The 13,876-nt window shown below is 27.4% G+C and overlaps 1 protein-coding gene across 1 annotated transcript in view; it reads left to right on the forward strand.

The window, feature by feature from the left end:
• Positions 1-4,232: 4,232 nt before the first annotated feature.
• Positions 4,233-13,876, forward strand: part of LOC100210396 (insulin-like growth factor 2 mRNA-binding protein 2) — a 35,992-nt gene continuing 26,348 nt past the window's right edge. The window contains exon 1 of the mRNA XM_065811026.1: positions 4,233-4,562. Coding sequence (XP_065667098.1) covers positions 4,373-4,562 — 190 coding nt within the window. The 5' untranslated portion in view covers positions 4,233-4,372. The remainder of the gene's footprint in view (positions 4,563-13,876) is intronic.

The following is a 13,876-nucleotide window of genomic DNA, read 5'->3' on the forward strand; positions in this document are numbered from 1 at the left end:
TTTGATGTATAAGGGCCTTGTGGCACCCATAAAAATATTTTTTATTCAAAAATTTTTTAAATCCAGTATTATTTTATTATATAAAACACATTTAGGGGTTGTCAGCTGACATTTTCAAAAAAAGTTGTTTTTAGCACCACCCTAATGATTACAGTTAGTTGAGCCAAAACCACAAAGCAATTTTCAAATCTACAGTTCACTAAAATTTTAAGCGAAAACTTAACTTTCACAATTTGTTTTATCCAACAGCCAAATAGTATGTAATGTAGTTCTTCAAATCTTCTTAACTTTTATTAATAAATTGCTCGTTAGTCGGCGCCAAAGATGAAAATTTCATCTACGTATCACTAATATTATTATTACAGTTATTATTGTAATTACTATTATTATCATTATTGCTATTATTATTACTACTATTGTTATTTTTTTTTATTATTAATATAATATTAGACATACTTTTTATAATTACTACTATTATTCGTTTTGTAAGACTTTTTCTGATTAATTAAATTAAATTTAAGTGATTTATACTGTATAGGTAATGGAAATACTTTTGTTAAAGCAAGAATTTGCCGCGAAAATATAAAAAAATTATGAATTTTGAAAGTATAAAAAAAGGATTCTATTTTTCCACAAACGCGCGCGTGTGTGTGTATGTGTGTGTGTGTGGATGTGTGTGTGTATGTGTGTGTGTGTGTGTGTGTGTGTGTGTGTAACTTTGTTAATATCACTGTTTAAGATTTTCTAAAAGTCTCTAGAGCCTAACTTCTGAGATAAAGTACGAGATTTAGTAATATGGGAATCATAGAGCTTAACGTCAGACGACAGCTTTTTACATTTATTTCTTGCAATAATAAAAAGGCGTTTGTTCACAAGAGAGTTGTTTTTTTGAAAAAGATGAGGAAAATAAATACGATTAGAGAAAAAGCCGCTGAAAAAAAAGGTGAAAATTGTGGAGTAGAATAAGGTTGGACTTGAGACCGACAAAAAGAAATAAAAGCTTCTGAACCTGCATGGATTTAGAAACTTACGTAGGAGGCGAATTTATCAATGGAGAGACAAAAGATGTTTGCTCAAGGGTTATCACAAAGAAAATCATGATTTTTATCCCCGTCACTTTTAGTAGTGCAATCATAGAGTCAAATAGGTGAATCGATACGTAAGTATCACCCAAGCTAAGCATTTGAAATTTGGATTCTGTAAAGATAATAACCATCAGTACTTGGTCTTAACAATGCAAACAAAAAGCATTAACAGGGACACCTTCCATGCCTCAGAACCATTAAACTAAGTTTTAGAGCTGTGCTTTACTAGGAGATATTAGGAAATCAATACATATGTTATACAGTTGTAGTCACAAGTGGGTATCATAATTGACATGTCACTGTCACTGTAGAAAGTGAACTCACTTATTAACTTCAAATAAAATCTTACCATTTTACTCCTCTGACACCTTCTTAATTTTGATGATAAAAATATTTAAAACTTGTAGTGCAAACAGCACGCAACTAAACTCCCTATCTTTACAGAAGTGCAAGATGCCGTTTGGCAACTGCACTAATCTCTGAATCATCGGTAGTAAAAAGACAAATAAACTTGTTTTTATAATGCAAAACTATTCCGTACTTGAGAATTATGTCAAAAAATGACCTATGTAATCAGAAAATGAAAGTGATACAAAACGTGAAGCAGATTTATAATTGCCAATATCAGTAGAAGAAACTCCTCAAATACCAACAGAAAAAGATTTTTTTTGTTAAAATTAGATAAAAGTTTTTGTAAGCGTTTAACGTTATAAAATCATTATGATAAAAATTCATTTTGATAACAATCAAAATGAATTTTTATTACTGCCATTCGCAGTAACAGAGTCTGAAATTGAATTTTTTTATAAAATGTTATAAATCAGGTAAGTACCTATATGTTTTTTATTTATTTCTATGCATATTATTTATAACATCAATTTTTTTTATCAATAACATCAATTTGTTCAAAAATTCTTTATTAAAACGTTTTCTAGTAGCAGAAAATGATTTATGAGAAAACTTGCCTTTAAAGCAGCCGTAGCGCGTGGTTAAAGCCCTGGCTCAGAACCAAGAGATTTGAGGTTTCATGCAGGTTTTAGCCCAATAAGTGACTTGGCAAGGAAGAAGGTGTGAACGACCTGACTAAATTTTCTTGCACGGCCCTCTGTTATAAGTCCATTAGGTTCTACTGAGAGCACTTGAATAACATAAAATAAATATTTTCTCCTTGATAACATTTCGATAATCATTATTTCAAAGATCTTTGAAAAAAATTGCGGAGTATTTTCCAGGTTTTGAAAAGATTACTTGTAATCTAAAATTAATACAGTTTTGTACACATTTAAACTGACTTAAACTACAAGAAAAACAACATTATCAATCAACAACAACAACATAATACTTTTAAATTTTTAAATAATAAACTTACCTTGCGTATGTGCTTGCGTGTACACCGACGCCGCTAATTAAAAAATCGAAGTTACATTTATTTCACTTTTTTTGTCATAAATTGGTATTCCGCGTTTTTTCAACGCGGGTTTCTAGTTTAAAAAGTTGAAATAGGCATGTTCCTGGAAGTTATGAAAGAGGTTATTTAATTACATTTATTGCAAAAACAATGGTGAACTATGTCTTTGATATTATTTTACAACAGATGCAGTAAAAAATTTTAAAAAAGTCAAAAAAGTGGATTTTGCTCAGTTCATATTGGCAAAACGTAAGAAATCACAACCAAGGATCAGTTATTCTTTGTTGTGAAATATGTTTTAAATAATGCACAAGAAAGAGTGTTGTTTTTTATTGAATGTCATTCTGGGAAAGGTGAAAAGTTGTTTGTACAAATAAAATCAATTCTGGAAAAGTGTAACTTGGGAAAAATCACTTAGAGGTAGAAAAATGCGTTTCTGAGAGCATTGATGGAGTATATAACATGTCAGGGCAGAATAATTTTCTACAAAGCAAAAAAGAGCTTTTGCTAAACAAGCTACACAACACGTATATATGACACGTATAGATAAGTTAGATGAAAATTAACATCACAAACATTATATAGTTAATTTTTAAAGCAATAAGATGATGTAGATGATGATATCCTTACTTGTAAATAGTCAAAAGATTTAGATAAAATTTTGAGAAAAGGTTGTATCTTAAAAGCACATGGTATACACTATTTAGACAATTCGTTATACAATTTAACACAACTCTTTAGTTTATTTAATTTTCCTTTCCCAATTTCAACACATTTATATACCACATTTTTTGATAAACAACTTCCACTCATTGGTCAATTGATTTTTTGTTAACAATTATAAATATTATTTGTTTTAATAGCTTTGGCAAAACCTAAAAGTACCTCTGAAAGTCAAACATAACGTTTTATTTATAAATTATATTATAAAGCTTTGGCTTTGCTCCTTTTACAATTCCAAAACTCCACAAATTCCAAAAGTCAAAATTTCCACAAACTCCAAAATTCCAGAACTTTTACTGAGTTTGCGCAAGAAAGTTTTAACGGCTTTAACAGTTTGTGACAAAAAAGTGTTAAGGAATTGCATGCTCTTGATCTTTAACGACAAAAATTTTGCAAGCAACTAGAAACCAGTTGACTGGTTACCTGTTGGAAACGTTATGCAATATTGGGTTAATTGATTTAAATTAAATTAGCAGAACAATTTTAAAATTACCGGGACTGATGCGCTATAATTACGGACCAATCTAACTAGTTGGCTCTTTTAATGTGTTAGTTGATCTAAGGCGAAGAATTTCGTGGCCTCGCAAGGCTTCGCACGAAAACATGAAATTTCGCAAACTCTCAATAATTTTATTTCGACCAAAATTTTATCTTACTGTCGTTGAATCTTTTTTAATTAACTGTGGCGAGTCAGGGATCTTTGCTAACGGTATATTGAGCGCGAAACAACAAAAACAAAACATTGTTTTGAAAAATTATTTTAAGCTCAATGAATGGAACAGGTAAAAATGGCGGACGCAATACCATAAAGGAGTTTACGTAAATGCTTACGGAGATAATTTAGATTTGTTATCTCATTTATTTATTCATTATTTTTTCTTTTTTTTTTTACAATTTTTTTTTTTAAATCTTTTTAAAAGTACTATTTTATCATTGTTTAATATTACTGAAAAAAACTAAATATTTTTATTTTAAACTAATTCAATTTTAATGTTATTTTGAATTGTTCTACCTAATGAACAAAACAGGTACCGAGTTTTTTAAATATTACAAAAATATATAATGGTTGATACACGTGAGGCTATATGCAACGATTAATGCGAATATTCTCTTAGACTTAATCTAGTGTTTTATTTTTGCTGAACTTTTACTAGATATGCCTCATCTTTTGTTTCAATTTCGTCGTAATGATACTAATAACGAGTATCCAACAGCAGAGTTGTTGGAAAAACTGTTTCAGCAACACAGTTTATGTTTTGACAGAATTGTAAAAGAAGACAACGATTCTGTGAGCGTAAATTTTAAAAGTCCTGAGGATGCAAAGACCGCATACAAAACATTTGACGGTAATTTATTTTATTAAATCTTATAGGGATGTGAGAAAATTTTGAAATTGCAAAACAAAACAATATCATTTACATAAATATATGGCTCTAATTTTGAATTTTTTAAAATATAAAAATTATCTCTGTAGGTCAAGTACTTCAAAAGTTATAAGTTTTTTAAGTTGCGATTTTTTATATATGGAGAGGCTATAAAAAGTTAGACCCAATTTTTTAATTTTTTTTGCAAAAAAAAATGTATATTTGTCTAAATTTTTGTCTTCTAACTAAAAAATCATATATCAAAATAAAGCTTAGACTATAATAAACAAATATTTAGTTATAAATATAAAACTGAATATATAATTAAAAACTAAAATTAAAACTAAATATTAAGTTTTATATGTAAAAACAAAATAATAAAAAACACATTAAACTTTATTATTTTAAAATGCCATCATGAGGTCACCAAGTATAATGTCACAAGCAAGTTGAACTTTTGGAATATCATACTCTATTGCATCATTATAATCTTCTTCTTTGTTCTAATAAGCAACAACATACGTATCGTGTATCTTTTTTCTTTATTTTTTCAATTTTCCCATTGTTTTTTCATCTTCATACCAAATATAACATATATTTCTGCCTGTAGCAGCTCCTGACATGACATCCAAAATATCATTAAAATTTGCTTCACTTATGTCTGGAAACTCGTTTCCAAAAGTTTCAACACTTATATCTAATATTTTCAATTTTTTTTTTCTATTTTTTTTCTTTCTTTTGTATCTTTTTTTTGCCTTTTTTGCTCTGCTCTGCATGACATCTCCTTATTCACTTTAGACATCTTTAATCGATTATTCTCTCTTTTTTTTGTTGCAAAATTTATGGCCCACTCCCTCACAGACCCTTTAACATGTTTTGGAAGACCGTTTGAATAGTTGATGACATTGTTTTTTCTGGCACGCACTCTTTATGATAGGTAACAAAAAGTTGCATTAGGTGCAAATTTCTGTGCTGCACTAAATATTCCCATCATTTCCTCAACATCCATGTTGTGCAGCCTTGCAGATTCAGTCTCAAATTCCATTTGTTCTGTGGGCTTCATACTTAAGTATTTTTTATATTGCCTATTGATTGCTTCAGATATAGCAGTCAAGCAAATCATTTTTTTCATATTGTCATCTTTAGTGCAGAATTCAATAAGAGCCTTCCAGACAAGATCTTTTTTATCAAACTCTTCATAAAAGAAATTTTGTGATCTTGAAAGTCAGTAGATAAACTGGCTTGTAATCAAACGCATGAAATAGTACCTGATGTCAGAAATGTTTTCAAAATGTCATAATGTTGAATTAATATTCCACAAGTATGAAAAAAAATGTGCTACTGATTTCCTCTGTATCTAGGAAGTAAACCTTTAGGAAGCTCTTCTTTTAATAAAAATAAAACAGATCCTTTAGGATCACCTTTTCCATCCATGTACCGAAGTTTATTTAGTTGCACAACAATATTTCCGGCCATGCAGTCGCTACCAAATAGTTTTCCATTTTCTGTTTCTATTACTTTTAGTGCAAATCTACAGCTACTGGAAAATGTTTCTAGGGGATGAAGATGACAATTTAACTCATTGAAGGTTTTATTCCATGCCAGACTTAACTTTTTTATTGTGGCATGGTTTGTAACAGCTCGATCAGAAATTGTATTAGATATGTTGCTAGTTATAGTTTGACGACATTCTTGAAAATCTTTTAAATGAAAAGAGGCATAAGTTTTTGCTAAGTTGTCTATGGATTGACATATACGCTGCTCGTAGTCCTCTGATGTGCCACCACTTAACTCATCTAGTGCTACAACTTGACAACCGGTTTTAGTAGTAAGGTGGATACAGCTGGCATGTACACCTTCCTAAGTTGTGCTATCAAATCCAAGTGTTAAATTTTTTTCAGATATAGCAATTTCTGCTGTTTGGAGGTCAGTGATAACACCTAGTTCCCTAACCACTTGTTCGACAGTAGTGCGGCAAGGAAAAGTTTTAATGGTAACACCTAGATGTTGGGTAAAACTTTGAATTAAAGAAGAAATGCAATTTGCAGATACTCAGTTAGTCACAGCATCAAAAACAAGTGTTCGTAGTTCTGTATTATATGTTTTTTTGTTTTTCTTTGAAACCATTAAATTGCATTCTAAACTATGAATCTTTTCTCCAAGAAGAAGATTTTGATGTTCAAGTGATTTAATTATTTGAGAATTTATAACAAGTTTTTCTTTAAGTTGTAGAATTTCAGAGTTTTGTTTTTTAAGTTGCTGATATTTTTGTCTCTGTCTTTTTAATAATAACAACAGCCTTTTGCAGTTTTGTTGACCTGCTTCAACTTTAATAGATTTTAATTTTTTTCTAAGATTACAAATAATGATATTTTTTTTCCCAATTTTTTTCTTCAAAAGTCTTACTTCAATAGGCATTTATTTAAGTTTGCTCTTTGTGTTAAAAATTGCTTCCCTATATTTTTTTGTTTCATCACTACGTGATTGTGATAATAAAGTAAGACAACGTTTTAATTTAGCTTTTATTGGTGTCTCATAGGCTCCTCCTGGATCTTCAACTTGAACTTTGATTGGCACAACCCCTGAACCATTTGGATTTATCAAATTTTGATTTACTGAAGAATTAAATGGTTGAGAAAGTTCAACAAAGGCTGGAGTAGATGCTGATGAAAATTCATTAATAGCTTCGGGAACTATTATCCTAAAGAAAACTTCTGAACAATTTTTCTCAAACTTTGCCGTATCCCTTAAGATGTTCTTTTTGAATTTAATAACACTGCTGTTTATTAAATGTCTGACATGATTTTTTGTTGTTTGACAACTAAATGTTTCACTAACAATATTTGCTGTGGTAGTAAAAGAAAACTTATTTTTGTAATATAAAAAAATAACATGTCCTTTGAGGCATGTTGTCTGTGAATTAAAAGTTACATCACTATACAAAGACTGAAGATGATCAAAAATAATATTTTTAGGCATTTTGAGATTTGCGAATCACTAAAGAATATAAAAAATCTATATGAAAAATCTAATAAAAAATACACTAAAATCAAAATAATAGACTGAACAGTAGACCAACCAACTTACATATTTAATAAAACAAAATTTAATAATCTGTTCAAAGTTTTGAAGCGAAATAAAGAAATAAGTGTTGCACTAATCAGAATTTATTAAAACTACCAAAGATCTGGAAATTTTTTATATGCGAACTCAGGGTAACAGCGCTTCAAACTTTCAAATTCACAAAAATACCTTGGGTGCTTGAGGAAACCTAAACTTAATATGAGCACATCAGATTTACTTCAAATTTTGAGGATAGATAGTTTAATAAATATTTTAAAAGAACCTTTGAATTAAAGAAGGACCCTTGCTTATTTTAGGAGCAGTGATTCATAGAAAAACATCAAAGATTTAAAAAGTAAAATTACACTATTTTTTATTTACAAAAATAATCATGAAATAAATCAAATTTTAGTTTTACATTTTTTTTAAATAAATACAAAATTTCATTTCATTTAGCTCCGAATAGAGGTGCAGGCTGGTTTGGCCTAATTCAACTTTTTGCTAAATCAAAAAAAATGCAGACCAATTTTTAAAACACTTTTTTTTATGGCAAAAAACACGTATTCTCACATCCCTATATCTTAGCTTCAGTTTTTATCTTGAAATATTATCTATGATCTGTTTCAATAATACTAAAGAGTTGAGATTTCATAAAATTTTTATCAGATTTATCAAATCTGATACAAATTTTAAAAAAACAATTTTTTTAAACAATTTACTTTTATGCTTATTTAAATAGTTTGGTTAAATGTATAAATACCAATTTTAATATACTTTTCATCTATATAATTTCATCAGATTTCTGATGAGTCTTGTTACTATTGTTATTATTACTATTATTATTATTATTATTATTGTTACTATTATAGGCGATTAATATTATTATTGTAATATATATTATAATATAATAATCTGCAATAATCTGCAATGAAAAAATCTGCAATGAAAAAATCTGCAATAATCTGCAATGAAAAAATCAAAATATAATTTAAATTTAAAGTCTGTCTAGCAGATTTAGCAGATGCCACTTCTGCAGTTATGAACTTGTCAAATCAATTCTTGAATTTGTTTACACTTTTTGAATCAATTATTTGGGATGGTAGCTTATTCCATAAGGTTATAATTCTGTTTGTAAGGAAGTTATATCTTGTTTGGTTTCTTGGGAATCGTCTTCACAATCTTGATATAGAGCCTCTAACATTGGTTGCAGGCACTGCAGTGCTGATTGGGAATGTGATAAGATATTGCTATGATACCAATTAACTTCATTGAATTCCTTGACTGTTTTTTAAAAAAATTATTGTTGATATAAACTTGGTTGCTCTTTTCTGCACAACTTTTAAAGCCTTTGTATTTTTTTTGAAAAAAACTCTAAACAGATGCACAGTATTCTAAAAGAGCTTGAACAAGGGCTGTATATAATCTAACAAATATATGTCCTATGCAATTCTTGAATGTTCACTTAAGCATCCCTAGGATTATATTTGCTTTATTTATGGCATGTCTGATGAGGTGATTTCATTTTAATTTATTGTAAAAAATAAAAGGCTTCACTCAGTTTTTGTCGTTTCAAGATTAAAAACAGCTCCAGTATTGTCTTTCATAGTACAATAAAAATTATCAATTAATCAAAATGATGAGATTTTTGATTAAGTAATTTGAAATCAAAAATCTCATCAACTATGAAAGGAACAGGTAATGATTTAGTTTCATTTAGAACATATATTTGCAGTCCTTGTTATGAGATTTTGTTGCATAACAAAAAAGTGTAATGCAAGTAAATGTAGCTTTAAATAATAAACATTTACATCGTTAAAAGTTAAATTACGTCAGCTGTATATTTTTAAGTACTGCATTGTATATAATGACTTTGGATTTAGGCTAGGCTAGCCAGATTTTTCTAAAAGAAAAAGATTATATATTTCCCAAATACATATTATAAACCAAAAAAGCATGTTTTTATGTTCAGTCAGTCAGAATATTTTTTATTTGTTAATGTGAATACATCAAAAAAGTCTGGAAAAATAAGTAAAATTTTGTATAGCTGATATAATCTTTAAATACAAAATCTATTACATGAAATTAATTTAAACATTCATTTTAGAAATTTTGTGTTTTTTAACAAATTTTTATTTTATTATATAATTGATTACATGTAAAACCGATGTTTTACAATTTTAAGTGTACTAATTATTAAATGGTTTTTGTTTTCAGTCCAACATTGATCTACTAGGCTAAACAAATGTTCAAACTGTATTTTTACAACTACATTGGTATTCTTTATACCTTCCAAAACAGTTTTCCATCTTAAAATTGTATGAACATATTTGGCCTCCTAGCCTTTTGATAAAGTAATTAATCAAAAATCTCATCATTTATAAAATAACAGGTAATGATTTAATTTTATTTAGAACATATATTTGCAGGCCTTGTTATGAGATTTTGTTGCAAAACAAAAAAGTGTAACACAAGTAAATGTAGCTTTAATTAATAAACATATTTACATTGTTAAAAGTTAAATTACCTCAGTTGCATATTTTAAATTACTGCATAGTAATTAAATTTAATTTAAAACCACATCAAAAATTTTAATTATTTGTCATCATAATATATTTATAAAATATCTTTAAACTAAAAAATAATGTTATTAAAAAATTTGTCAATAAAATTTAAGTATGTTGTTTGAAAAATGTATAAACTCCCTTATTTAAAAAGAAAGTATATTATAATTATTTAAATTAAAAATTTAAACTTATACTATTTATTTCTTAAAGAATTTGTCTTATTTTTGCTTTCTCACAATTGAGTTTTTTTTTAAAAAAAAAAAAAAATGAGGATGCAATTGTTTATGGTTGAATAATTTAATAAAATCTGAACAGTCAAAAAACAAAAATCTATCTACAATTTTATTTTAACAAAATCTATGCATACTAATCATAAACTAGTTAATCACTTCTAATCAACGTTCATTCTATGATCAATCTAAAAAAGTTAATGATAAAGAATTTTTTTTTGTTAAAAAGCAATTTTAAAACTAAATAAATTATCTTTTCATAAATTTGTTACATAAAGTTTACTAAAAAAGGTCTCTAAAATATTTTTGCCTACAAACTTGTTTATGGTTTATCTGGCAATGCATTTATATACAGTATAACAATATGATAAGCTTTAAGAACTTTTGTGTATTAGAACATTTGTAAAGGGATAAAAAATTTATTGATTTGAAACTAAAATAAATAAACAAAATAATTGAATGTAAAACTAACATAAAAAGTAAATTAAATCAAATTTGATAAAAAGAATTTTCTTTTTGTTAACATAATTTGAAAAATTGTAAAACAAAGTGTTTTAAATTTAAAAAAATTAAATTTAATAAAATAAATTTAAGTTTATTAATATTTAATAATAAATTTAATTTAAATACAAGAAAATAATTTTAAATTTAAATTTTTAAAAACGAAAATAGAAAAAAATTTATTTGACTATCTGTTGTTTTTTTTAAATCTAAAACAATGATTATTTCACAATCATGGCAAAAATGTTCTTTACAAAAATTAATTACTTAATGTTTTCTGTATAATCTGTTTTAAAAGACTGTTTGGTCATTATAAGACTGGCTTTTTTATTCCCTATTTAAATTTGAAAAAAAAAGGTGAGCAAACATTTTATTTTAATTCCAAATAAGCTAATTTAAAAAAACCAGCAAAATAAACAAAGTTCTATTCAAATTCTAAATAAAATGATTATAATAAAAACGACAAAATGTTTTACATAAATTCTAAATAAAATATTTATTGTAAAAATGCCAAAACAAATGTTTTATTTAAATTCTAATTAAAAATAATTTATATAAAAGTGACAAATTATTTTATTTAGACACAATTTTTTCATCAAAGTATTTGATGAACAAAAAAAATCAGTTGCAATTTACAAACCTTTACAGGAAAGTTTGCGATTGCACGCCATTATATGGTGTTCAATCAAGTAATAATGGTCAAATCATCAAAACAAAGTTATTATTTGCAAATAATAACTTTTTTTGATGGTTTGACAATGGTTGTTAACATATTTTTAGAATTTAAACATTTTGAAAAAAAAAAACAGTGAAAAAATCATTCATAATCTATTTGCTTAAGACCATGAAACAAATTTACCTAAACTTAACTAAAAAAAAACTTTTGAAAAAAACTTCATTTAAAAAAAAAGTAATCTTTAATAAAAGTCAAAATAAAAAGAACTCGTCTAAAACTAAAACACAAAAAATAAAATTGAACTCAACTGAAAAAAATACAAAAAAACGTTTTTAATTACATTAGGATTAATAAACTTAGAATCTTTTATCTTCACTCATTTTTTATAACATTGTGGGAAACCATTTTAAATAAAGTAAAAGCTTAATTTTAATGATTATTTAAAAAGCCAATTTATATTATAGTTAATAGTTATGCATTTAAAAAAAAAAATTATTGCTTTTATTTGTTTTCTTTTTTTCTTCTTTTGACTTTTTTTTTTTTTAAGATAACATTTATCATAAAAAATAAACAAATATATATTGGTCATTCCATATCAAATTACTCAATCACCTATATCACCTCACCTCAAATTTGCTTCATGTTTTGACCACCCACAGTATTTATGAAAAAATACAAACCTCAAAATTTCAGTTTGATTGAACAAACTGTTCAGAAGTTATGATTGATTTAATATTGAAAAAAATAAGAAAAATCACAAAAATAAGAAAAGTACCTGGAGCTTACAGTAGATTTCCAAAGGGGCCCACTTGCAAAATTCTTGTTTTAGTTGCGGCCCACAGCAATAAATAAATTATATATAAAATAGGCTATATTACCTATATAACAGAATATAGTATAGAATTAGATTATAGAACTAATAATTGTATCAATACAAAATACATACTTAAGAAAAAAACACATAAAACACAATTAAAAATTTGGTGAGTATTTTGTTGTTGCAGCTAGCACAAGGTCATTCAAATGAGTGTCAGTCAGTCTTGTTCTGTAAACATTTTTTATTATTTTCATGGCTGAGAATGTTTGTTTGCATTGGTAACTAGTGCCATACATACAGATAAGTCTATTTGCATGTTTTTTAAGAACTGAAAAATGTTCCTTCATGACAGCATGCCAGAAAATAATTAAGTTTTCACCAAAAGTGCCATCTTCATCTTTTTTTGGTGCCTTTCTTCTCAACTCGTCGTTACATTGAAAGTTAATTAGTTCATCCTCTGCTTTTAAAATATCAGCTTCTTCAAAGTCCTTTAGAATACTATTATCATTCATATCAAAATCAAATGGATAACACAAAAAAACCATATGCTTTTTTAAGTCTTCAAACTCATTGAATCTGTTTTCAAATTGATCATACAGAGCAGTCACTATTAATGAAAATGACGATAACATTTCCCTTGATGGTTGACATTCATTTAAAGTAGGAAAATGAGTACAACTACCAGATGCCAATTGAGTTTTGTTCAAATTAAGTTTTGTCTTCATCACAGTGATGTGGTTGATCAAATCACAAACCAGCACACGGCGGCCTTGTAATCTCTTATTCAGAACATTGAATTGCGCTGTGATGTCGCAAAGGAAAGCCAGTTTACACTTAAACTCTTTAATAGACATTGTAATGAATGAAAATTTTTGAGTTACCATGAACTGCAGTACACTTGGCAAACACTCCCAAAATCTGTTAAGAATATTTCCTCTTGATAGCCACCTAACCTACAAAAAATAGACAAACATTTATTTTTGATTGTAATGGTAAATTATTTATTTTTTGTCTATATACCTCTGAATGAAGAAGAAGATCACCATGTTCATCTTCATTTTGTTCCATTAGCGCACGAAATTGACGCCGTTTGAGTGCATTGGAACGTATATGATTGATTGTTTTTGCTACAGCTGTCATTACATCATCAATTGTCGCAACTTTAGCGCACAGTGCTTCCTGGTGTATCACACATTGATATGACATAAATTTGTTAGGAAACTCACCACTATTTCTCAGCAAAGTAACAACTCCTCGAATTCTTCCAATCATAGCAGTAGCGCTATCTGTGACAACTGAAGATATTTTTTGAAGAGGCACTTTCCTATTTTTTAATATTTTGAACAATTTGTCAGAACATGTCTTGTCCAGTTGTAGTTGTTTCCAGTGGTTCAATTCCAAGTAGTTCTTCAAATAAACAACAATTCGTAGTGATAAAACGTGCA

The sequence above is a fragment of the Hydra vulgaris genome, chromosome 11, assembly GCF_038396675.1.
Source record: "Hydra vulgaris chromosome 11, alternate assembly HydraT2T_AEP".
NCBI classification, from domain to species: Eukaryota; Metazoa; Cnidaria; class Hydrozoa; order Anthoathecata; family Hydridae; genus Hydra; species Hydra vulgaris.